Consider the following 27,359-nt stretch of genomic DNA (forward strand, 5'->3'; position numbering starts at 1 on the left):
TTCCTTCCCATCACTATTGGTTCCCTGTGCATTTTCCTTTATTTCACTTAGCGTAGCCTTCATTTTTTCATCTAATTTGTGATCAAATTCAACCAATTCTGTCAGCATCCTGATCACCAGTGCTTTGAACTGTGCATCTGATGGGTTGGCTATCTCTTAGTCACTTAGTTGTATTTGTTCAGGAGCTTTGATCTGTTCTTTCATTTGGGCCATTTTTTTGTCTTGATGTGCCTGTTATGTAGTGAAGGGTGGAGCCTTAGGTGTTCACCAGGGAGGGGTAACCCACATCACTGCATTGTGATGCTCTTTGTGAGGAAGGAGTCCAAGAGGGGTACAGAGAACGCTTGTTCCGCTCTCTGCCCGATTTCAGTCACTTCCCCCACTTCCCACAAGCAAATTGGGCCCTTCTGGTGCTGATTCCTGGGTAGATGGGCTTGTATATATTCTAGGACCCTGTAGGTCTCTCCAACAAACTCATCTGTGAAGCTGGGAGTTTCTTCTGCTGCTGTCTTAACCCCCGCAGATGTTTTCAATCAGTGGTTTGAGGCTTCATTTCCCCGTGCTGGGGCCCTGGGTTGTGCAGTTTGCCCTACTCCCCAACTGTTCCTCCCAGTTTATCTGTGCAGGAATGTGGGACCACCCACTCCACCAGCTGCTGCCTCGCTGGGTCCACCAGGTGCAGCCTTGCCACGAGTCCTCTCTGTGCGCCTGTCTGCCCTTCCTACTGGTCTGGATGAGTGTGTCTTCTTTAACTCCTTGGTTGTCAGATTTCCATACAGTTCGACTTTCTGTCAGTTCTGGTTGTTTGTTTTTTGTTTTTAAATTGTTGTCCTTCTTTTGGTTGTGTGAGGAGGTACAATGTGTCTACCTATGCCTACATCTTAGCTGGAAGTCAAAAAGTGAATTTTAAAAAGAAGAAATTGAGGGACTTCTGAGTAAAGAATCTGGTTCATAGCCTTCTTCATCAGTATTATTAATACTATAAATAAAATTAATTAGCAATATAAACAAAAACACAATCCACTTAAAAAATCAGCAAAACTTCACCAGCACCACTTAAACCAGGAAAGAAGTACATCCTTGTGGTATAAATTTTAAAAAGGCAACTAAGGAAAGAGATATAAGATTCCAATATAGTTTCCATCCTGTCTTCTGCACCACTTCCAACCTCATGCTTAGCAATATTGAGACTGGTGAATTGTCCAAACCCTGAAAATTCTCCCACATACCACCCACACATTTGGAAAGAAACAGGAATATCTTTATCTTTCCTCTTTTTTTTTGACTGGGAGGGACTGGAAATGTTTGCTGGAGAAAGATGAGTAATAGCTGGGAAATAAACAACTGAGGATGACATTGCTGAACTGTGTAGGTTGTAGAGCTCCAAGCTGAATTAGTGGAACAGTATTAATTGAGGAAGTAGCTGTAATGGAAATAAGCTGCATCCAAATTAGGTAAAGTGAATCTTGACTGGGTACATTTAACAAAACTTCAAGAGTTAAAGAAGCCAAATTCTTACAACAAAAGCTGCATACAGCTCCATGGAGCTCTTTCCCTGGGCCCCCTCCATGCATAAAATCCAAACTTCAAACTGTAGCTTAGAAAGGAAGAAAGACATGTCTAAGAAGAGTTGGGAGAGAAATCAAGGATCATATTCCAATACATATGAGCATAAATAAAAGGTCAAAACAGTGTTACTGATGCTGAGGATGAGCAAGAAGTATGGCAGAAATAAAAAGAGAGGAAGAAATAAAAAGAGGCAGAAATAAAAAACACAACATAAAGAAAAAGAATCCAGTCTTGAAGAAGATACAGTCCAAGAAGCAGAAAAAAATTCTCCATGAATGCATTATGCTATAAAATAAACTAACGTAAGATCATAATAAGAACATAGATTCAGTGAAATGAAAGCTCAAAGACACAATTACAAAACAACAAAATGAAATGAAAAATCAGATTGCAAAGCAAAGGAAATAAATTAAGAACCAAAATAATGCCAGTATAGGACAGTAATAAAATAGAAACAGCAAAGAACAGACATTAAAGAAAAAAAATGTTATAATAAAAATAATAATGTTGCTTGAGATAAATACATACCATGAAGAGTAAAAAAACAAAAGCAATTAGAAAATAACAAGTGTGGAGGATGAAAGTGTTATAACATATGGGTAACTGGTCACATCCAACGGAAAAATAGAAGAGAATGTGTTCAAAGATATAATTAAGACAACTTCAGTGAAAGAAGGAAAAATAGAAGCTATAACTAAAAATATAGTTTTATGGAAAAACTATAGACTCATGGTCTATAGACTATGATATAGACTCATGGACACCAAGCCATTTTTTGATTAAATATTTTTATCTGTAATTAAATGTCAAAGATAATGAAAAAATTCTTCTGTCATCTGAGTGGTATGTATAGAGGAAAAAGTAAACCGACTTCAAATTTTCAAGAGCAGTGTTTAATGCCAGAAGGCAGCTGAGCAATATCCACAAAGTTCCAAGGAAATGAAAATGCAACCCAAGAATATTATGCCCAGCCAGTTTATAAATCAAACATAAAGGCAACAAACAAACATTCTCAAGCACATAAGAACTCAGACATCACAGAACCAGTGAGTCTGCAAGTTAAACACCAATTTGATAACAAAATTCAGCCAACAAAAAGTTGAATGCAAATAAAGAATTCAAGAGTATAGAAGTATGGTAAAGACTACGGTGAATACTGAAATCATTTAAATACAGAGTCAAGATTCTACAGCTGTGAAAACTGTGGTTACAGTACATATTAATATTAATTTCAACCTAAACTATGCAAATATTAGTTAGTAAAAATTTAGAATTGTGGGGAAAGTAGTAAAAGTACATAATTACTGATTTCATCATCTTTTACAAAAGTGAATCATGCTTTCTAAAATTTCTAAATTCCAATTTCTAAAATTGAAATATATAGCTAAAGAAAAAAATAATTTTAACCTCTAAAGATTGCTTTGCAATTGTGTTTTTTAACCATAGAAGAATGTTTTAGGAAACAATATCTCTTAGATTTATATGAAGTTCAGGATATTCACTTTACTTTATATTCCCTTTACTTTCTTTTTCATTTATTAAATTTAAGTAAAATAAAATTTAAAACATTTTATTAAAAAGCTAATATAATATAATCATATTTTTATAAACTTACTTCTAAATATATCTTTGTATCTACATATGTGTACACACACATATATTATATACACAGAGGCACAGATACATGTACACATATCATATACACTTATAAAGAGAATGAAAAAGACAAAGTGGCATTTACCTAATATTCATTTTAGGTATTTATAGGGGGTGGGATTTTGAATGATGATTTATATTCTTCTTTGTACTTTCTTTTATTTCTTGAAGTTAAAAAAAATGAGTATGTGTCAGTTGAAAAGGCAGTAATTTCCAAACTTACTGCGGTATTGGCATAAGGAAAGAAATATAGATAAATGGAATAAAACTGAGAGTCTGGATATAAACTCTTACATTTATGGTCAATTGATTTTCAATAAGGGTAATTCAGGGAGGGAAAGGATAGCCTTTTCAACAAACGGTCATGAGACAACTAGAAATTCACATGCAAAAGAATGAAGTTGGACCATCTAACTCATACCATATGCAAAAAATAACTCAATATAGTTAAGAGACCTACATATAAGAGTGAAAACCATAAAACTCTTAGAAGAAAACATAGGATTACATCTTCATGATTTTCAGTTAGGGAATGAAGAAAATATTTGCAAATCATAATCTAAAAAGGGACTTGCAATCTAGAATATATAAACTACTCTTACAACTAAATAATAAAAGACAACCAATATAAAAGATCAACAAATGATCTTCATAAACATTTCTCCAAAGAAGATATACAAACAGCCAGTAAACCCATGAAAAAGGAAGCAACATCATTAGCTATCAGAGAAAGGCAATTTAAAACAACAATGAGATACCATTTCATACTCGCTAAGATGGCTATTATAAAAAAAAAGAAAACAACAAGTGTTGGTGAGGATATGGAAAAATTGGAACCTTCGTACATAGCTGGTGAGAACATGAAATTGTGCAGCCAATGTGGACAACAGTAAGGCAAATCTCAAAAAATTGAATTATCATATAATCCAGTAATTCCATTTCTGGGAATATAATAAAAAAATTGAAAGCAGGGACTTGAAAAGATATTTGTATACTAATGTTCAAAGCAGTATTACTCACAAGAGCCAAAAGGTATAAATAACCCAAGTATCCATCAACAGATGAATGGATAAAGAAAATGTGATGTGTGTGTGTGCATATATATATATATGTGTGTGTGTGTGTGTGTGTGTGTGTGTGTAATGAAACATTGAGTCTTAAAAAGGAAAAAATTTCTGACACATGCTTCAAGATGGATGAACCTTGAAGATATTATGCTCAGTGAAATAAGCCAGACAGAAAAAGGACAAATAATGTATGATGCCACTTATATAAGATCCCTAGAGTAGTCAAATTCATAGAGACAGAAAGTAGAAGGGTGGCTGCCAGGGACTGTGGGGAGGGAAGAATATGGAATTAGTGTTTAATGGATACAGGTTTAACTTGGGAAGATTAAAACATTCTGTAGGCATGGTGGTAATGGTTGCACAACAGTATGAATGTACTTAATGCACTAAACTACATACTTAAAAATGGGTAAAATGGTAAATTTTATATATATTTTACCACAATTTAAAAAGTAAAAATTAAAACAAAAAGAAGAATAAAGTACTGATACATGATACATGAACCTTGAAAACATTATGCTGAAAGACAAGCCAGTCACAAAGTTCCACATACAGGGGTGGGCAAAAGTATGTTTACAGTGTAATACAAATAAGAAATACCAGTAATTATAAATAATACAAGAATAAACTGTGTTTTGTGTACTCACAATTGTAAACTTACTTTTGCTCCACCCTGTATTATATGACCCCATTTATACAAAATGTCTAGAATAGGCAAATCCCTAGGACAGAAAGTAGGTTAATGGTTGCCAGGGGCTGAGGAGGGTGGAAAAGAAGAGTGACTGCTCATAGACAAGGGGTTTGTTTGAAGGATGATGGAAATGTTCTGAAATTAAATAGTGGTTGGTAATGGTAGCACAACCTTGTGTATATTTGACGAGATTGGGCACGTTTGGGGTGGTACGGCTATAGACCAACCTTACATATACTTGAAAAAAAAAAAACAACCCACTGGCTTATATACTTTAAACAGGTCAATTTTACGATATGTGGATTATATCTCAATAAAGCTTTTACAAAAACATAAAACTATTATTTGAGAGAAATGAAAGAAAAACTGAATGATTTGGTGGAGAGACCACTAAGTATTCCATGGGAAGTTGAAATCAGAACCTCAGACACACAGTAAATACAATGCACTTATTTACCATTGCAGGATCTTGGGAGAAGTGGTTTTTAGCAGTAGGAATTTCATCTAATTGGTCAACCAAGCATATGGCTTCTGAGCCAGTTTTCAAGTTGCCTTTCCACATATATGTTTAGGAACAGCCCCTCTTCCCTAACCAAAAGAATAAAAATGTGGAGGAATGTGGAGACAAGAAAGAGCCAGCACACTCATGCTCTTCTCTCCATGTGTTCAGATTATACTTGCACATCATTTATATCTGACATTGTGGACAATGTGACCCCAAACTGCATAAGAGCACAAATGTCAAATATCAAAAATACCCATCCCTGGCTGGTGTGGCTCAGTGGATTGAGCACCGGCCTGTGAACCAAAACATCAGTGGTTCAATTCCCAGTCAGGGCACATACTTGGGTTGCAGGCCAGGTCCCCAGTTGGCGGCATATGAGAGGCAACAAATGGATGTATCTCTTAAACATTGATGTTTTTCTCCCTCTCTTTCTCCCTCCCTTCCCCACTCTCTAAACGTAAATAAATAAAATCTTTTTTAAAAGAAACCCATCAATCCAATCTGAGCTGAGGCTACATCCTCTACTCTCTATCAGCTAGCTATGAGCACTGTTTCCAGGACCAGTCCCCCTTTGTTAACTTTCTTATTACTATGTGTACCTTGGCCACACACTTATATAGGGTGACATTCTTTCTCTGATAGTTTTGAGATCAGGCTGTCTGAATATTTCAGTGTATCTTGATAAACTATCGGTTTATCAAATATATATGGTGTACATACTGTGTGCCAACTATATACTAAGTACTGACCAAATGAAGAGCATAGTCTGGCCTTGCTGAGTTTATACATAGAATGGAGGAGATAGGAAAAAAACCAAGTGATCTTAAATGAAAATATAATTATAAATAACACAATGGCAATGAAAATGAAGGCTAGTAAAAAGGCAAAGGGTATAGAATGACAGGGTGGATGCAGGTATGATTAGCTGGGGTGACTCTGAGAGTGTGGTATTCAAACCAAGACAAAACGATAAGAAGGAGCCAACCTTGCAAAGATCATTCCATCTAGAGGAACAAGATTGTTTTCTTGTTTTTGTTTTTAAGGTCACTTAAGATGCAACTATCCACATCACTGCACACAAGATAGCTTTGGGTCACAGATATCTTGAAACTAGAGGGAGATCACCTCTTTAAAACAATACTTCCTTGTGTCCGCTTCATTAGCTTCTCGTTTTTCCTATTGCATTAAATCATAAATCTTTCCCACACTTTTTAATGCTCACATCATTTAGTTTCCACATACCACACCCCCACCAACTGTATATCACACTCATGAGAACTCATAAATTACCTGGGAAAGAATCAACTGCCCATGACATGTGTGAACAAATTTTCTTAAAAATGAAAAATAGGTGTTATCTCCAAGTCTTCCAGCAAGAAATCGGAGAAGGAAATAGCCCTAGAAGAAAGGAAGAAGTAGAAGTGAAAAAGATGACTATCATAGGTTCATCAGAAAAATGCTTACACAATCAGCTCTAACTTACCCACCAGCACTTTGTACACATCTAGAATGCTCCATCTGATGTGTTCCAGGCTGCCCTTTATACTCTTACCAGTAAGGTTGGGCCTAGAAATTAAGGATCAACTACTTTGCTTTCAACTCATCTGGGCATTCCCATTCTCATTTTTTCTTGGTTTGCATGAAGTCTACACACTCATCACAGACCAGAAGGAGAGAGGGGCTTGGCTCCTCTCTCCCTCAGCAATCAGGAAAGAACTTTACAACTCAAAATACTTCCTTCTTATTCCTATATTCTAGTTGGAACATGACAGCAATTTTAAGATTCTGCTCTTCAAAGCTGACATGAGGCAGAGAAAAGGGAGATACAGGGCAGGATATCATTCAGGTTCCTTTGACTCATGCCCTATTTTGGGTGTATAAAGTGTTTTAATTATTAGACAATTAGATATCTATCCAGTCAAATGTCATTACAATATAGCGTTTTTTTGTTTGTTTTGCCCCAACCGTGTTACTGAATACTAATCTTCACTATTTATATGTATAACCAAAAAACTGCCTCACCATAATAACTGGCTTCTGTCACTTAATGTGCTTACCTTTAAATAATGAACCTGCATGAAGACCTTCTCTGGGTTGAGCCCATGTTTGATGACAGATGATCCTGAGTCACTCATATGGCCAGTTTTCTCTTTATTGGGTCTAAAATGATGCAGTAAAAGTTTTTTTTAAGTATAGCACATTTTAAACTAACTAGACCATAATATCATCATAGTCTTACTTTCAGAGTTGCTCAACAGTGCCTTAATTCTACTCAATAGTACCAAGTATAATTTAAAACAGTTTACATTATAAATTTGTATACTGAACAAGGAGCAATTTATATTTGGGTTGGCAACTTGAGGTTGGCCATTGGCAATATTTTACGTCACCATATCCAAGATTAATGCTTGCCAGACCTCAAGGAATCCAAGTTCCAATGTGCATTGTATAAGAACCTATGCACTTTTCTTTCAGTGGGAATGATGGACTGGGAAATGCAATGGAAAATGTATCTTACATTGAAGAATAAAGAACTTATATCTTTTTCAAAAATTTTTGAAAACCCCATGTTATTCAATTCCCTTGATTTGTGTTTAGTAATGAGGCTCCTTTAAGAAACATTTATTTAATGAACAAGCAAGACAGAAGCAAACTCATAGATACAGAGAACAAACTGATGATTGCCTGATGGGAGGAGGTTGGGGGGATTGGGTGAAAGAGGTGAAGTACAAATTGGCCATTACAAAATAGTTATGGGGATATAAGGTACAGCTTAGGGAATATAGTCAATAATATTGTAATGGCTCTACAAGATGTCAGGTGGGTGCAAGGCTTAAAGGGGGAATCACTTTGAAAGTTATATAAATGTCCATGGACATGGACAACAGTGTGGTGATTACTGGGGTGAGAGGGATATAAGGGGACGAAATGGTAGTAGGAAAACATATAATAAAGATTAAATTTTTAAAAACAGTTATACAAATGTCTAACCACTATGCTATATAGCTGAAACTAATATGGTATTGTATGTCAACTGTAATTGAAAAATAAAAACAAAATTTAAAAGAAGTATTGTACTCTGAAGTCATTTTAGAATCACAAAAACAAAAATGAAAGTTGTAGAAGCCCATGTTTTTAGAACAGGTATGGACATTCAGAACCACATACTTCAATCTCCTCATTTCACAAACAAGGGAAAAGGAGGCACATAGGAATTAAGTCTGCATCCAAGTTCTCATGGATTGTTTTGATTTGTGTTAACATTAGGACCAAAACTAATGATTCCTTATTATCTTTTAGAGTGTTTTCCACTATGCTTTATGATTTTAAATATTTTTAAAAGTCCTTTTAATAAAATATAATTGTGTTATAGTGAAGCTTCAACAACTAGCTAAAGTTAAACTATGTGAAAAGGTATTTGCAGCTTTCAGCTGTTCTAAAACCAGTCATTTGTTGGACAAACACTGAAGAGTACATACTGAGGTGAGTAGAACCCAAAGGCTCCTGAGACTACCAGCAGGTCAGAAAGGCTGGTGGTTATTTTTAGATGGTAGTGTAGTATAAGTACAAGTGACACGGCCTTTGGAATTGAAGAGACTTCATGTTGAATTTCAACCTTACTTCTTATGCCTGTTACTTACTAGCAGTTTAGTTAATTTTTTTTAATCCTCAATTTATTCACTTGCAAAATGGAAGTCGTCCTACCTATCTTCCCAGGTCCTATGGGGAATAATGGAAATATGTATGTAAAATCCCTGGTAAGGGCCAGGGATACATAAAATACTCAATAAACTTAATAATAAAATATTATAAAGTTGTTAGCAATGAATACTGCTAAAATCAAGGTTAGTCATCTGATGTTAAAGGCAATGGATTTAGGCTGTTCTTTCACTTAATCCCCTATGTCCACAAACACAACATGTAAGGATGTTGGACCACTTCGCAGTGTGCTCTAAATGCCAAGCAAATAACTTCCAATTAAATCTCTGCTGAACATTTCAGTACATTACCCCAGCAAACACAAGGCTTGGGACAGCCAGCCACTAGAGCAAACTGTATAGTTTCAGTTTTTCTACTTGATCCCTGACTTATCTACATGACTGTGCTTGTAGGAATAACTAGTCCCTTTCATCTTCATTTAAGACTGTATTGAAAAGCATCAGCTTTACTCTTGTTCTCAAGTCTGTCCTGGGGTTGAGTGTTTTTATTAGGAAAACCACACTGGCTTTGATAGGGAAAGCCCACCAGCCACAACCTTGCAGGGAGGAAGGCTTTTCAGAACCCGAATTCAAACCAATTTTCCCAGCCTCAAGAGAGACAAGCTTGCTGTAAATTTTTTAAGCCCTTGAATTCTGAATTAGACTAATAGAAGGGGTGGGGCACAGAGGACGGATGTAAATCTCTGCACTGAAGGCTGGTTTCCAGGCTCGAGTTCCCAATGATGCTTTTAGTTGGTGCTTTATTTCCTTTGCCTAAAAATGTCCTTCCAGAAAGCATCACTCTCTTATTCTATCCTTCTACCATCTCCAAATGAAGATGTGTTCAAGAAAATTCTTTTATGCTGACAGCATCCAAGGCAAACGTAGAAATCCCCAAGAGATTCCTTTTAAAGCAGGTGTGGTGCTGGAGGGAGCAGTGCCCAGGCAACCTTTGCAGTGCTCCATGAGTGTAAAAGGGCTGTGCTACTCTGCTTCTCACAGTGCCCCTTACCCCAGGTCTGTACAGAGAGAAAGAGGAAACAAATGAACTAATGAACTCCCACTACATGAGAGTCAACAGATGACTCTCACAGGGGAGTGAAAGAAGTCACATCCAAAAAGAGTACAGCAGTCCCCCCTTACCCATGGTTTCGTTTTCTGCAGTTTCAGTTACCCTCGGTCAACCGACGTCCAAAAATATTAAATAAAAAATTCTAGAAGTAAACAGTTTATAACTTTTATATTTCATGCTGCTCTAAGTAGTTTGGTAAAATTTCATGGCCTTCCCACTCTGTCACACCTGGGATGTGAATCACCCCTTTGTTCAATGTATCCACATTGTTATATGTTCCCTACCTGTTAGTCACTTTGTAGCCTTCTCTGTGATCAGATCAACTGTCACAGTATCACAGTGCTTGTGTTCCCCTTATTTTGCTTAATAATGGCCCTAAAGCACAAGAATAGTGTTGATGGCAATCACATATGCTAGAGAAGCCAGAAAGTGCTTCATTTAAGTGTACGCATGGAAGAAAACAGCGTATGTAGGGTTTCAGGCATCCAGTGGGGGGGTCTTGAAACGCATGCTCCATGGATAATGTGATGGGGGTAAATTACTGTACATACATATGTACAATTCTATTTAGATGGGGTCAAAGAACAGGCAAAACAGAGCTATGGGGATAGAGATCAGAAAAATGGTTACCTTTTGGAGGGAGTATTGAGTATTTGGGGAAAAGAGGAAGATTTTGGGGATGCTGGGAGCATTCCAAATATTGACCAGAGTGGTGCCTTCCTAAGGATAAATTGTAAAAATCTATTGAGCCATCTAGAAATATCTGTGTACTTCAGTGTATGTATGTTATATTTTAATTAGAAGTTAAGAAAAATAGATGCACATGAAACAGTATACATTTTGTGAGACTAAAAGGGAGTCAGTCTAGAAAAGGGGCTTTGCTGTCTATGTGCCATGAACACATGACTGGGATTAACGAAACCTTATATATCTGACAACCAATGAAATATCTTTTTAAAATAACATTATGCGAGTCAGAAAGAACTGTGGCAAATACAATTGGCTCAATCTACCCCCAGTTTCATCCACCTTCTTCCTTGCCACATATACGATCAAATTTGAAAAGTTAAATGCTCACTTTCCAAGTGTCCTTGAGGCTACAAATAGTTGGAATACATGCACCAGGCCAATGAAGCAAAAGCAGGGGCCTGCTCTGGTTGGAAGTAGGGTTCTGGGATAGCTTTTGCTTTCTTTACAAAAAGGGAAAATAATTGGTACTGTACCTCTCCCCCGCAATTATGGTAGATGGAGCTGCAGCAGCCACCTTGCAACTATGAATCAGCAAATCAATATGCTATGGAGACCAGATGGAATGAAAGAAGGCAAATAGTCTTTGATGGCATCATTCAGCTGTTGGCTGCCCAAGACTGCCTACCTTCAAAATGCTTACTGTTTGAGAAAAATAAACCCCATTTGTTTAAGTCAGTATTGCTTACTATTCTATTAATTATAGGTAGATTCATTCCAAATGATAAAGAATCAAACTAACAGCTACCATTTCCTGTAACTGCCCTGTGCTAGGTATCCCATGAAGCTCTTCTCATGTATCATGGCCTTCTGCCCCCTACAAGAAACTGTTAGGGCAGGTACTGTGATTAAACCCATTTAAAAGTGGAGGAAAAAGAGGCCTGGATACAACCACAGCACTAATTAGTGGCAGAGTTGAGCTGGAACCAGGGTCCTTGGAACACTGAAGTCCTTGCTGCATGCATAGGCCTCGTCAAGATCCAGGTCTCCAACTTGGTTGTGCCAAAAACTAAGTGAAGAACCATAGACACGTTGCTTACCTTCCATGAAATGGAGCTTCCTCACCTGTAACAAGTGTGATGAGGCTCAGGTAACATGAAAGCACTTTGTAAACATGAACGTGTTAAGCATTTCTTAGACATTATTCACCAGTGTTTATTTCCTTGGCTGGAATACATGGAATGCAAGAGATCAAGTTACATGGTTGTTTGGGCTGAAATGCCCTTGGTTTCTGTTGTACCTGGCATCAAGTATAACAACTGAGATTAGCATGACCTTCCCTGCCCACCTCTTTCCTTTCCCATTGCACTCCCAGAAGAAACAGAAACATTTAAAGAGTGGTGACAGTGGCACTAGATACCCCGTGATTTGGAATCCAACCTCTTGAAAAAAAGGACTGATTCTGCAGGACTATCACCAAGGGTGGGATTTGGGAAAATGCCTCTGACAGGCGCTCAGATGCATCCACTGCGGTCTGAAGACCTACTGCTCTGCCATAGCCCACATGGACTGTCTGCCACCATTCTCTATCCGGTACTCCTTGGTACAAGATATCTTCCTTCATAAACTCACTACTGTTTGCTTGAGCCAGGGACAAGGCATCCCAGAAATGACACAGAAAGATTATCAGCATTTCAACATCTCTGTCTGTGTATCCATCACAGCTGTCCCACAACATTTGACTGTCTGGGAGCAGGGTCTCGCTCACCCACAATAATGTCAGCAGCTAGAGACTACCTTTGTGCAGACACTTGGCCTGAGGGTATTCATCTGAGCCCAAAATGTATAAGTGAGACCTACAAGTGAAGCAGCATAACACACTGGCTAAGAGTTTGGGCATGAATCTTGACTCTTAAGGGCCACGTAATCTTAAGTGAGTCACACAACCCCATGAAGCCCAGTTCTTTTGTCTGTAATGCTGTAGCATCTAAGAATACTTAGCCAGAGTTCCCATTGGCATTTAGTACATAATATCAATGTACTTTTATCATCATAATGAATCACAGATTGGGGTCCAGGGAGTGCCAGTTCTTCCTCTCACAGGCAAAGACATTAAAAACACATCACCATACAGTTATGTATATATGATGTCATCGTTGGGGGAAGCTGGGGGAAGGGTACACAGGAACTCTCTCTACTATTTTGATAATGTCTTGAGTCTAAAATTATTCCAAAATAAAAAGCTAAAAAAAAAGACACGATGCATCAGTGTAGCCTTACACCTTCCATTTGTGAGACCCCTGATTCTGCAGGACTATCACCAAGGGTGGGATTTGGGAAAATACCTCTGACAGGCATTTTCCCAAACCCCATCAGGGTTGGTCTTTAAGCCTGCTCTGTACCATGTTACAATCAGAAAAAAAATAAGAAGAAAGAGCACATTTAGAGTTTGCTTAAAGTTCTGGTAAGCTAGGCCTAGGCATATTCCTTACACAGACACCCCACAGTCTACACAATTCAGTGAAGAAATTACTAAAATTCTGGGTAAAATATGGAGGCAGAATAATTAAAAGTATGCAAGTTTTATATCCTCCATTTGTTTTTGCAACTTTCTATCTAAAAATTTGCATAATGAACAGTGGCCATGGACTTGCTCTTGGATGGTGCTACCATAGAGAACTGGACAAAAGGCACATATGTTTAAGTAATGAAGTTATATTGTATTGAAGCTACTGGTGTTTGGCAAGTTTGACAGGTTGTGTGCTTTTCCAGTGGATTTAGCATAAAGTTTTATCCCATTGGGCACCACTATCCTGTAGCAGACACAGCAGAATATTACCATGGTGTTGAAAAAGGCAATTGCTGAAATGATTTAAGACAGAAGGAGGCATCTCTCAAATGAGTCAGAGGAAAATTGAAGAAGGTATATTCTGTCCCCTGATGGTAGAAGGAGCCAGTGTTTGGTACCTAGGGTAGGAGAGGTCAGCTGCTGAAGAATGGTGATAAGGAAAGACACTATAGTTAGCAGGACTGTGGAAAATGGGAACAAACTCCACAAATTTTGATAAATAGGGTAGGGAAATAAAATATGACACTTAGAAAAGCAGGAAGTAATGAGCATCAACACAAAACCAAAATAGTCCTCATGGTTTGAACAGTCATAATACAGAAATTCCTCTCTGAGAAACACAATCCCAAACGGAGAAAAAACAAGGAACAGATTAATACAATGGTCTGAGCAGTATATTAACACATTCAACATAGCAAGAGATAATATGGACACATTTTCAAAGGAGACAAAGAAGAAAATGGAGAGCAAAGACACCAACATGACTGTGCAGGAGGTTCCCAATAACATGGATTTTCAAAGGACGTGTTTAAAAGATGAAAGGGGGAACTCAAGAGAAGGAAAAAACCAAAGCTAAATACAAGTGCCAGGAAGCTGTAAAATTGTTGCCAGGAAGGCAAAATTCAGAATGAGCCGATGTTAATGGAGAATACCCAGGACAACACAAAGGGCTTTTGAAGTAATATCTAGAGCTTAAGGAAGACCAGATGTTAGGAGGTGACAGAGTGAATAGAACTAGTTGACTCCCACTTTGCTTCAACTTTTTTTTTTTTTTTGCCAAGGAGAAAGATTTCCAAACTGTGCAGGGTAGAACAAGCATTGTTATGGAACGGCAGTTCTGTATACAGAAACTGATGCTGGGTACAGGTGGAGAGGGCTCCTGCATCCTTTAGAGGAGTCCTGACCCGAGGCTCAGGTGAGTGACAAGCCACAATGGTGGAAAGCTTTCACCTGCCATCACAGACCTCTGAGGGGTCAAATCACGGAGACAATGGGAAAGAGGCTGATGGAGATAGACAAAAGCTATTTTGATTTGTAAAGAAAGAGGGGATAAGAGGAAGGGAGGCACAATTCGTGACTTGGTTATTGAACAGATAGTTTGTGAGCACTTTGAAGAGAATATAATTAACTGTAGGAGTTAGCACGGGATTGTGGGGCCACTTACAGAAATTCACTGTGGGCATCAGGCAGCTGGCAGAATGGTTAAGCATGTGGTGGCTGTTTCATGGCTTTACAAGAAGGTTAAAAAACAGAACCCCAAGGCTGTTGATTAATTACTTGATATAGCCAGGAGAGAGTCCTTAGGGCTGTGTTCAAGGAACGATGACTTATTGGCTTAACAGATTTGCGTTGAGTCAAAGATAGGAGTTTAGCTGGTTGATTGACAGACAGCATCCATGTTCAAGAACAGAAACCACCACATGCTGGAGTGAAGATCCAATAACAAAATTAACAAAACAATAGTTAATAAGGACAGAGAGGTTTTTAAAAATAAACATTTACCTATGAAAAAGATTTAGTATAATAAATTGTCTGTAAATTCAAGATACAGCCAGAGGTGACTGATGCGGCTTTCAAAACAATAAACTCGATGGTGGGTGGAGGGACAGGAGCAATGAGGATGTAGCAGGGAGTACTGCAGGGGAGGGAGGGGGTCGGAGAGAGTGGGGAGCTGGGGTTAAGAGCTGAGCTCTGGAGCCAGACCTACCTCCACTTTCACCTCAGCTCTGCCATGTACTAGTGGGAATAGGCCAACAACCTCCATGCATCTATTTCCTCATCTATCATGCGGGAAGGGAGATGGTACTAGTACCTATTTTATAAGGCCATTTTGAAGATTAAACAAGATAATATATCTAGAGTGCTTAGAACAGTGTTTGGCTCATGGGAAGCACTCAATGAATGTTGCTAAGGAGAAAACTGTATGGGAATTGGAGCGGTAAAACTGCCATGAGAAAGGGTATGATAGTGTTTAAAAACGAAATATGGTATATAAATGGATAAATAAGATGTAGTATATATGATATATGTATATATATAAAATATATATCACATATATACATTGGAATACTATTCAGCCATAAAAGGATGAAATTTTGACATTTGTGATAACATGGATGGAACCTGAGGGTATTATATAAGTGCATCCAACTTAATTAGTGCTTATCCTTTCTTTTCTGGACTACACAGATAAAGAGAAGCAATCACAGTCCTACTGCATTTTTCACAAGTGTAACCTCAAACACAATGCTGTGCTTAGTTCTGGCGTCACATTTGTAGAAAGCCATTCAATGAAAGGAACACAAAGGACCAAGCCTAAGAAGGCAAATGTTCTTCCAACCTACAATACATATGACAAATTTACAAAAACTTGTGACCTAGTGACCAGGAAAATAAAGAGGATGGTCTTCAGATATGTGGATTGTCTGGGAGAAGCAAGGTGAATCCTGTGCCGCTCTGAAGGTCAGGACTGAGATGGCTGGGCAGACCCCATCCGTAGACAGGGGCCCGCTGGCTCTAAGGAAACCATTCTCTGATGGGCTGTTCCCCAGGGGTGCTGCTCCTTGCTGGAGCACTGAGACGGGGTCCTGGGAATGCTTAGAAGCTGGGTGACTGTTTGTCAGGGATACAGAAGGTTAAGCAAAAATCACTTTCAAGATCATTTTTGTTTAGAAGGTAAAACAACCTAGAACATGTTTAAACTACAGCAATTGGAAGTAAAACATTATTCACACCTACTGTAGAGGAGTCAGCCAGATTGCTATGTAGTTTTGGCCTCATAAAACAGCATCAAGGGTGATTTTGATTTAAAAAAAACTCTAATAAATTAGAGGAATCTTAACTGAATTTTATTCAACCACATATATTTGGGAGTAGATTTAGGTATAGGAAGCAAGCAATACAAGACTCTCATTACACTGCTACAGAGCTGTATTCTGGGGGAGAGCATGGAGGAAAGATAGGTACATATACAATACACCCAAACTGGTATCCTCACTAGCCAGCCTAAAAGGGACCTCTCAGTCTAGCCAGGACTAAGGTGATCATAATAAAACATGCTGTCTGTCTGAACACACATTCAGAGCACAGGAATATAGAAAACCTGAAAATTACAGGAAGCAAAAGCAGAAAGAATAAAAATGGGAAAAATTTTTTGTACTGCATCAAAACCCCATAACTTCATTCCAGAAAGAGGCAAATGAGACAAAACACTAGGTCCTTTTTGCAAGGGAGGCTGGAAGCACGTTTTGAACACCACAGCATGTGTGGTGCTATGTGCCAAGATAATGGGAAGGCTCATCTCATCTTATGACTCAAAGAGGAGCAGATGCTCTGTGGCAGCTAAAGGACTTTTCCCTCCTCAGTGAAGGGTGGCAGGAGGTAGAGGGCTTGCCTGGGTTTGAAGCCCAGTATACACCGGGATGTAATACAGGACAAATAGTTAGGAGAGCAGCTCTCTTCTAGTCTTGTGGGCAACTGTGTACTATTTAGGTCTTGTATTTACCATTCTGTGCACTAACAATAAGTATAAGACCATTTGCCACAGCATTGTTTGTGAAAGCAAAACCTAGAAATTTCCAAAATGTCCAATGATTAACAAGTGGTTAGACAGTTAGTTATGAAACATTCATATCCTGGGATATTATGCAGCAGCTAAAATAAAAGAGACCTACATGTGCCTGTAACAGAATACTAAGGATTATATTATTAAGAGAAAAATGGAATGGAAAGCATTCCATGGAGTGAAAAAAATTCACACACACACACACACACACACACACACACACACACTTGTGCATATATACTTGTATTTGAAGGGTGCTTTCTTGGAAATAAATCATCTCTGTAGGGAGGAGGTGTCTGTTTAAATACGTGAAGGATACACCTCACGTATTATAGAATTTGCCATTTAATGATGTACAGTTCAGTGGATTTTAGTACATTTACAAGGTTGTGCAACCATCACCAGTACCCAATTCCAGAACATTATCATCACCCTCCAAAGAAACCCCACATCCACTGGCAGTCACTTTCAATTTTCCCCTTCCCTCTGACAACCATTAATCTACTTCTTGTCTCTAAGGATTTGCCTATCCTGGATATTTGAGATAAATGGAATTACACAACATGTGGCCTTTTGTGTTTAGCTTCTTTCACTTAGCACAGTGATTTTCAATCTGTGTGGTACTGCACACTGGAGTGCCACAAAACTTTTAAAACATGCAATACCTGATGGAGGCACTGACCTCTTCTCTTTTACATTATAAATTTAAAAGAAATGACAACAGCCAACACAACAATAGTTGTCCAGTGTGAAAGATTCAAAACTATACCTACTTTTTGTCAGATTGGCAAAATAATTAATATATTTTTTGGTGTGTTGCGAAATTTTAGTAATTAATTTACATATGCCATGAGATGAAAAAGGTTGAAAATCGCTGACTTAGCAAAATGTTTTAAAGATTTGTCCACTTTTGTAGCATACATCAATACTTCATTCCTTTTATGGCTGATTAATATTATATTGTATGGATATAACATATTTTATTTATCCATTCATTTATTGATGGACATTAGAGTTTTCACTTTTTAGATATTAAGAATAATGCTTCTAGAATATGAAAACACTAATTTGAAGAGATATAAGTACCCTTCTGTTCGCTGAAGCATTATTTACAATAGCAAAGATATGGAAACAACCTAAGTGTCCAATGACAGATGAATGGATAAATAAGATGTGGTATGTATGTGCTATATAAAAATATATATACACACACATATTATGTTATGTGAAATGAGTAGGACAGAAAAGGACAAAAACCATATGATTTCACTTATATGTGGAATATAAATTTACAAAAATAGCAAATAAACAAAACAATAATTCATGGATACAGACAACAGATAATTGTTACTAGTGAGGAAGGAGGAGAGGTCGGGGGAGAGCAAAATGGGTAAAGGGGTCAAATATATGGTAACATAAGAAAACTAGACTTTTGACGGTGAATGTGCAAAACTACATAGATATCAAATTAGAATGTTGTACACCTGAAATTTATGTAATGCTACATCTATGTTAGTTACCTCAATAAAAATTAAATTTTAAAAAAGAAGGGGGGAAAAAAGCAATGCTTCTATGGACAGTTGACTATATGGTTTTGTATGGGCTTATGTTCTCATTTCTCCTGGGTATACACCTAGAGTAGAACTGCTGGGTTTTACAGTAACTCATGTTCAACTTTCTGAGGATCTGCCAGATTGCTTTCCAGAGGGCTACACCATCTTCCACTCCCACCAACAGGGTTCGAGTGTTTTCATTCCTCCACATCCTCACTAACACCTGCTCTTATTTATCTTTTTCATTACAGTTACCCTAGTAGGTATGGAGTGGTGCCTCACTGAAGTTTTGATTTGCACATCCCTCATGGCTAATAGTGTGAAGCCCCTTTTTATGTGCTTATTGGCCATTTGTCTATATTATTTGAAGAAATGTTTACTTAGATCCTTTGCCACTTTTTAATTTGGTTCTTTGTCTTTTTATTATTGAGCTATAAGTGTTCTTTTTCCAATTATTTATACCTAGTGTATAGAAACACAACTGACTTTTGTATATTGGTGTTGTACTCTGCAATTTTATTGAACTTGTTCATTAGTTCTAACAGGTTTTTTGGGGGGAAGAATTACTTAGGGTTTTCTACACATAAGATCATACCATCTGCAAAAAATGATACTTTTTACTTCTTCCTTTCCATCCTGGATGCCTTTTATTTCACTTTTGCCTGACTGCCTTGGCTAGAACCTTCAGTATAATGTTAAGCAAAAGTAAAATTCCTCTTTTTTATTCTTTCTCTCAGTCATTCACTTGAAAGAGGGAGGATTCCCGTGAAAATTGGATTTTAATATGTTAGTAGGATATCTGCCCTCAAGTCTTTGCAGAAGGTCCAGACAAGGAACTGTTAACAGTTTTTGTTAGCGTTTCTGTATCAAAACCATTGGCTTTGATACAGAATACAACACAAACTAAATGGGAGGCAGAAGGAAGGGCAAGCAAATACTTTGTAGAACAAAGTCAATTTAGGATACACGAGAAATCACTCACTACATGGGAGTTTTTCTGAATGAGAAACTAACACTAATTAGCCAAGAATGTAATGTGCATATTGTTAGGATTGGCTAAGTGCATGAGATATCCTTAGAGGATGGGCAAAATGAGAGGGCACTACTATTGACTGGTATAAGTATAGGAATTACTTTTCAGGAAAATATTTCATAAGCAAAGTATTACAGTGAATCAGTGCCATACCAGGCAGCAATAAAGATATATGCATATATACTTATAAAACTTTTATTTTCTGAAAGATTCACAAGAAAATGCTACCAGTGATTATCTTAGGTAAGGATTCCGGTGCTGGGGATGGAATTTTATACCTTTCTAAACTGTTTGAATTTTTTGTTAAATGCTTTTATTTTTAAAAAAAAATCATGATTATCTAAGCAGTAACTATAAACTGGTTTCTTTTTAATGTTTTTCTATATTTAAAAACTCTACTAAATTTATTGCAAAACTAAAATACCATGTACAGTAAAAGTATGTAATTAGGAGCCTGTTGAGGAGAATTCTATCCCTCCCTTAGAAATACCTGAATGATGAGTAGCCAGGTAAGGTCTACAAAAATGATCAGGGAGGGTTATTTGAGTTCAACTACTCTGGACAAGTCTGTTGTCCTTACTGGGTAAAAGAAGTGAGAGCTGAGAGTGTCTCTCTAACAGGAAATAGGAACTGAGTGGGCAGCTCAGGGAGGTGGAGATAGCTTTTGAAACAGGAAAAGGCAGAGTCTTTTTCTGGCTGGCCGAGAGCGCTCAAGTTTTTCAAAAAATGCTGGCACATGTATACATCCTCTTGTCACGAAAGGAGAGCAATGGTCTACACAGGTAGCTGGCTAGCATGTGTGGTTCAAATAAAGAAAATCAAACAGGAAGAACACGGTGGAGGGGATCCCAGGACTGAGGGATGAAGGGTGGAGGGCAGGAATTCCAAAAGGAAACATAGACACTTTAGAAACTGCACCGGCCAGCGCTGGTGGTTGGAGCTCAGGTAGAGTTCTCTTCAAGGCCATAAATGCAAGAACATTTTCTTCTCAGACCCGTGGTCAGATTTTGTGTAGAAGCCAAGGAAGCTGTATAGAGCAGAACCCAAGGGGACACCAGGATGACCCTTACGCAGGGATTAGGCCAGAAGCCATAGGTAAGGACCATATGAGGACCCTACTTGTCTTAGAAACATTGCTAATTTAATTCTTACCTCAAGCTATTAGTTTGAGCATTTTTGTTCAACATTCAGATTTTTTAAAGTTTGTTTTTGCTTTTAATCCCATCTTTTTCATTTGTAACAAAACATTCTTATACTTTTTATTTATTTACTTTTTAATATATTTTATTAATTATGCTATTACAGTTGTCCAATTTCCCCCCTTTATTTCCCTTTGCCCTGCACACCCCCCTCCACTCATATTCCCCCCCTTTTAGTTCAGGTCCATGAGTCAGACATACAAGTTCTTTGGCTTCTACATTTCCTATATTATTCTTACCCTCCTCCTGTCTATTTTCTACCTACAATCTATGCTACTTATTCTCTGTACCTTTTCCCCCTCTCTCCTCCTCCCACTCCCCAGCTGCTAACCCTCCATGTGATCTCCATATCTGTGGTTCTTTTCCTGTCCTAGTTGTTTGCTTAGTTTATTTTCGGTTTTGTTTTTGTTTTAGGTGTGGTTGTTAATAATTGTGAGTTTGCTGTCATTTTACTGTACATGTTTTTTATCTTCTTTTTCTTAGATAAGTCCCTTTAACATTTCATATACTAAGGACATGGTGATGATGAACTCCTTGAACTTGACCTTATCTGAGAAGCACTTTATCTGCCCTTCCATTCTATATGAAAGCTTTGCTGGATAGAGCAATCTTAGATGTAGGTCCTTGCCTTTCATGACTTGGAATACTTCTTTCCAGCCCCTTCTTGCCTGTAAGGTCTCTTTTGAGAAATCAGCTCACAGTCTGATGGGAACTCCTTCATAAGTAACTATCTCCTTATCTCTTGCTGCTTCTAGGAGTCTCTCCTTCATTTTTACCTTGGCTAATGTAATTATGATGTGCCCTGGTGTGTTCCTTTTTAGGTCTAACTTCTTTGGGACTCTCTGAGCTTCCTGGACTTCCTGGAAGTCTATTTCCTTTGCCAGAATGGGGAAGTTCTCCTTTAGTATTTGTTCAAATAATTTTTCCACTTGTTGCTTTTCCTCTTCTCTTTCTGGTACCCCTATGGTTTGGATGTTGGAACATTTAAAGATGTTCTGGAGGTTCCTAAGCCTGCCCTCATTTTTTTTTTTTTGAATTCTTGTTTCTTCATTCTTTTCTGTTTGATTGTTTCTTTCTTCCTTCTGGTCCACACCATTGATTTGAGTCCCAGTTTCCTTCCCATCAGTATTTCACTTAGGGTAGCCTTCATTTTTTCATCGAATTTGTGACCAAATTCAACCAATTCTGTGAGCATCCTGATCACCAGTGCTTTGAACTGTGCATCTGATAGGCTGGCGATCTCTTCATTGCTTAGTGGTACTTGTTCTGGGGCTTTGATCTGTTCTTTCATCTGGGTCATTTTTTTTTTTTTTTGTCTTGAGGTGCCTGTTACGTAGTAAGGGGTGGAGCCTTAGGTGTTCACCAGGGTGGGGCAACCCACATTGCTGTGTTGTGACCTGTTTGTGGGGGAGGGGTCCCAGAGGGAACAATGGTGCTTGCTCCACTCTCTGCCAGATTTCAGTCCCTTCTGCCACTTCCCCCAAGCAAACTGGACCCTTCTGGTGCTGATTCCTGGGTGGGTAGGTTTGTGTATGTTCTAGGACCCTGTGGTTCTTTCCAGTGAACTAGCCTGTGAGGCTAGAAGTTTCTCCCACCACCTCAACCACAGGTTTTTTCAGTCAGAGGTTTTTAGGCTTTATTTCCCTGCAATGGAACCCTGGGTTGTGCAGTCTGTCTCACTCCCCAGTTGTTCCTCCTGGTTTATCTACAGTCAAATGTTGGACTTCCCAGTATGCCAGCTGCCTCCTTGCTGCAAATCCTCTCCACCTGACTGCCCATCTCCACCCCTCCTACTGGTCTGGATGAAATGTTTCCTCTTTAACTCCTTGGTTGTCAGAATTCCATACAGTTTGATCATCTGTCAGTTGTGGTTGTTTTTTGTTTTTAAATTTGTTGTCCTTCTTTTGGTTGCGTGAGGAGGCACAGTGTGTCTACCTATGCCCCCATCTTGGTTGGAAGTCTCTTGTACTTAAAAAAACAATTGAAAAAAGTACTTAAAAATGTCCTTTTAGGTCCCAGTAAAATTAACTTTTTAAACAGTCCTGTCAATTGTAAGTGTGTCGGGAGGAAAGGAAGGTGTTCCAGGCTCTGGCTGGTGAAGAGGCAAGAACAGGGTGCCCTTTATAGTTGCCAAGAGAGGGTGGCAGCAATAAAAGACAGGACTGGCCAGCTCAGAGCCTTGGGGAGGGTGGTGGGGGGAACAAGGCAGGATGAAGAAACCAGAATAAGCTGGGAGACAGAGTGGGGCTGACTGTGGGGGCTATGTCCTTGTGTTCTCTGTCACTTCTTGGGCAAATATTTACCAAGTGCCAGAGGATCAGTATCTAACACTTGCTGAGTATTTATTATAGGTAGAACAATAAGGAATTGACAATATTCAGCCATTTTAAATGCACCGAAATGACAATTTCCCGTGATTCAGCCTAATATAAGTGTTCTAAATGATTTGTACATCTTCATCACATGGATTCCTCACACTTCTCTAGAAACTATAGTTTCTACAATAGTGGAACCCTGGGTTGTGCAGTCTGGTGGAGTTTCTACAATAGTAGAAACTATTGTGTTATTTTATGGAGAGAAGACTAAAGCTCAGTGTGGTTGTATAACTCTCTCAAGGTCACTTAGCTTGTGGTGAAGTCAGAACTGAATCCAGTCAAATTCAGGTTGTGGGCTCTTAGGGTTAGTATTGTAGAGCCCATGCTACTCTCCTGGGTTGAGAATGAAGACTGATGAGCTCCAGAGAGAATGCAGGCCTGCATCCTCAGATGATATTTCTCTAAAATGAGGCAGGATCAACCAGACCTTGGCCAAGAAGAAATGGAATTGCTACATTTCACTCTGGTCAAAGTCATAATGAATTTCACAAAACCACATATTCACTCAGTTCCTTTAGTGGATCAGTCCTCCTCTTCAGTCAGGGATAGCTTTACATCACATTATTAGAAGCCTTCTTTGAATCTGTACTGACACTTCCATCAGTTTTGAGTAGCCCAAATGTGAGACTCAGTGAGAGCCTTAGGCCAACCAAGAAGAGGATCTCAAGCTCTTCTAACTCAGGTCTGTGTTCCTGAAATAGCCACCTATTTCATCCAGCCTCTAGACTGTATCTCTGACCATGTGTCACCCTAAAATCTGGATAATCTTCCCAGCACTCCATTTGTATATCATTCTTGGCACTGACAATATCTCCCACTGCCTGGATGGTCATATGCAAACTCTGAATTCAGCATCTATGGAACTCCATTACTTAGACTGTCCTTCCTTGGTCCACCTTAGTCTCACAGGTTCTTAATGCCTATCCTCTCCAGTAAACCCATTCTAATTTAATGCCCATTCCCACCATCAATTCACTGCTTACACCTTCCACGCTTTGCTCACTGAGTTCCCTTTTCTCTGCCTCTTTACCAGTCTCATGGCTGTCACTTCTTACCATCCCAGATCAAGCCTCACATCTTCCCAATGGCCCTTTTCTAACAAGCCTACCAATATTAAACTCCCAGTTCTTAGAACTCTGAGGATAGAGCCTAGGATTTGTCTATCTATGCCTTGTGGCCAATATATCAACTCTCCAAATAATATATAAAGAACCTTAGGGATAGAGATCATGTTGTATACAACATTCACTTCTTCAACATTTACAAGTATGTACTCAGTGACAAGCACTGTGGTATACAGAGGTAAAGAAGACACTGTCCCTAGGTTCAAAAGGCTGATGAGTCAAAAGAGACATGTATTAGGTCAGGCCATATAAAATTGCTATTTCTGTAGATTAAAAATAGTTGAATATTGGCAATTCAATAATGTTTCATTCTAAACATAATTACCAAATAAAGTAGTAAGATCAGGATGGAGATACAACCAGAGTATTTAGCGGGTACAGAGGAGGGTCACCAGCTTGTCTTTTCAGGGTAAGGCTTGAGGCTTTTGGCAGGCAGATATCTGTGCTGAGTCATAAAAATTTGGAGTTAAGCAATAGGGGAGGAATATTCTAAATAAAGGCAACACGAAAAGAGGCAAGGAAGTAAGAAAGAACAGGCCTATAGTAGGTGTTATGGGCCAAATTATATTTTCCCCAAATTTTTATGTTGCAGTCCTAACCCCCAGTACCTCAGAATGTGACTGCATTTGTAGACAGGGCCTTTTAAAGGGTAGTTAAGTGAAAATAAAGCCAGTAGGTTGGGCCTCAATCCAATCTGGCTGGTGTCCTTATGTAAGAGATTAGCACATACAAAGAGACAAGAGGAGTGTTGCACACAGAGAAAAGACACAACAAGAAGTAAAAGACATCTGCAAGTAAAAGAGTGAGGCTGCAAAAGAAACCAAACCTGCGGATACCTTAATCTTGGATTTCTAGCCTCCAGAACTGTAGGACAATAAATTTGTTGTTTCAACCACATACCAGTCTGTGGTATTTTGTTTCACAGCCCTGACATCCTAACGCAGTAAGGTTTTATGAACTACTTGGGGTGGCTTGAAGGAGAAGCAAAGAGTGGCATGAGAAGAGGCTGAAAAAACAGGTAGGAGTGATAGGGTGTGGTGGGGCCTTGACTGCTGTATTAAGAAATGTGAAGTTTTCCTTGGAGATGAAGCTTTTGGAGAGTTTTAAGCAAGGAGGTGGCAGAATCTTAGGTTTTAGGTATAGCTCCCCAGTGGAAGTGTGGAAGATGATTTGACAGGACAAGATTAAAGGCAGAAAACCATTTGGAGGCTACTGGGTTGGTACATGCAAGCCATTAAGTTATACACAGAGAAATAGTAGTGTTAAGGGTGGGGAATTGAGAAATACTGGGTTGGCCAAAAAGTTCACTTGGTTTTTCACATTTTTCTATAAGATGGCTCTAGTAGTGCTTAATTGCCTTTAACTTCATTCAGAAAAAATTTTTAGGCTGTATTGTAACAGCTGTCATATCAGGGTGCATTTAAAAAAACATCAAAACTGGTGAAAGCCATTTTTTTGTGTAGCCATTTTAATACTGAAGATGGAAGAAAACAACCAACATTTTCAGCATTTATGCTTTACTGTTTCAAGAAAGGTAAAAATGCAACTGAAATTAAAAAAAAAAAACTTTGTGTAATGTATGGAGAAGGTGCTGTGACAGATCGAATGTGTCAAAAGTGCTTTGGAGACTTCCAGCCAAGATGGAGGCGTAGATAGACACACTGTGCCTCCACACACAACCAAAATAAGGACAACAACAATTTAGAAACAACCATTGCTGACAGAAAATTGAACGGTATGGAAGTCTGACAACCAAGGAGTTAAAGTAGACACATTCATCCAGACCGGTAGGAGGGGCAGAGTCTAGTGGCCGGGTGGAGTCGGTTCTTGGCAAAGCAGTGGCTGGCAGACCCTGGGCGTGCAAGGCAGCAGCTGGTGGACCCAGCGAGGCAGTGGATTATGGAGGCACATGGCATACAAGGTGTCTGGCAGACAGGTCGGTCCCACATTCAATGCGCAGATAAACAAGGAAAAATTGTGGAGACAGACAGACTGTGCAACCCAGGGTCCCAGCACAGGGAAATAAAGCCTCAAAATACCCATTGAAAACACCTGTGGGGGTCAAAGTGCCAGGAGAGACTCCCAGCCTCATAGGAGAGTTCACTGGAGAGAACCACAGGGTCCTAAAATGAACACAAGTCAACCCACACGGGAATCAGAACCAGAAGGGCCCAATTTGCTTGGGGGAAGAAGAGGAGGGGGCTGAAAACCTGCAGAGAGTGGAGCAAGTGCCATTGTTCCCTCTCAGACACCTTCCCCACATACAGTGCCACATACAGTGTCACAACCCAGTGACGTGGGTTGCCCCACCCTGGTGAACACCTCAGGGTCCCCCCCTCACTACGTGTAACAGGCACATCAAGACAAAAACAAATGGCCCAAATGAAAGAACAGATCAAAGCTCCTGAACAAATACAACTAAGTGACGAAGAGATCGCCAGCCTATCGGATACACTGTTCAAAGCATTGGTGATCAGGATGCTCACAGAATTGGTTGAATTTGGTCACAAATTCGATGAAAAAATGAAGGCTACCCTAAGTGAAATAAAGGAAAATACACAGGAAACCAATACTGATGGGAAGGAAACTGGGACTCAAATCAATGGTGTGGACCAGAAGGAAGAAAGAAACAATCAAACAGAAAAGAATGAAGAAACAAGAATTCAAAAAAACGAGGACAGGCGTAGGAACCTCCAGAACATCTTTAAACGTTCCAA

At 38.8% G+C, this 27,359-nt stretch overlaps 1 protein-coding gene across 13 annotated transcripts in view; it reads right to left on the reverse strand.

The window, feature by feature from the left end:
• The window catches only part of LOC123819436 (aminopeptidase O (putative)), a 448,779-nt gene that overhangs the window by 124,895 nt on the left and 296,525 nt on the right, over nt 1-27,359 (reverse strand). For 12 of the 13 annotated variants that reach the window (XR_006785810.1, XR_006785808.1, XR_006785809.1 and 9 more), the window contains 2 exons: nt 7,546-7,648; nt 6,779-6,886 (listed from right to left, as the gene is read on the reverse strand). Coding sequence is in view for 9 of the 13 variants with exons in the window: in XM_045839793.1 (XP_045695749.1) it covers nt 6,779-6,886; nt 7,546-7,648 (211 nt within the window). In the remaining 4 variants the exon portion in view is untranslated. Of the gene's footprint in view, nt 1-6,778; nt 6,887-7,545; nt 7,649-12,070; nt 12,173-27,359 lie in introns of those variants that run through there. The other variant, XR_006785811.1, reaches the window with a different exon arrangement.

This window comes from Phyllostomus hastatus, unplaced genomic scaffold, assembly GCF_019186645.2.
Source record: "Phyllostomus hastatus isolate PE091 unplaced genomic scaffold, TTU_PhHast_1.1 phas_contig_312, whole genome shotgun sequence".
Classification (NCBI taxonomy): domain Eukaryota; kingdom Metazoa; phylum Chordata; class Mammalia; order Chiroptera; family Phyllostomidae; genus Phyllostomus; species Phyllostomus hastatus.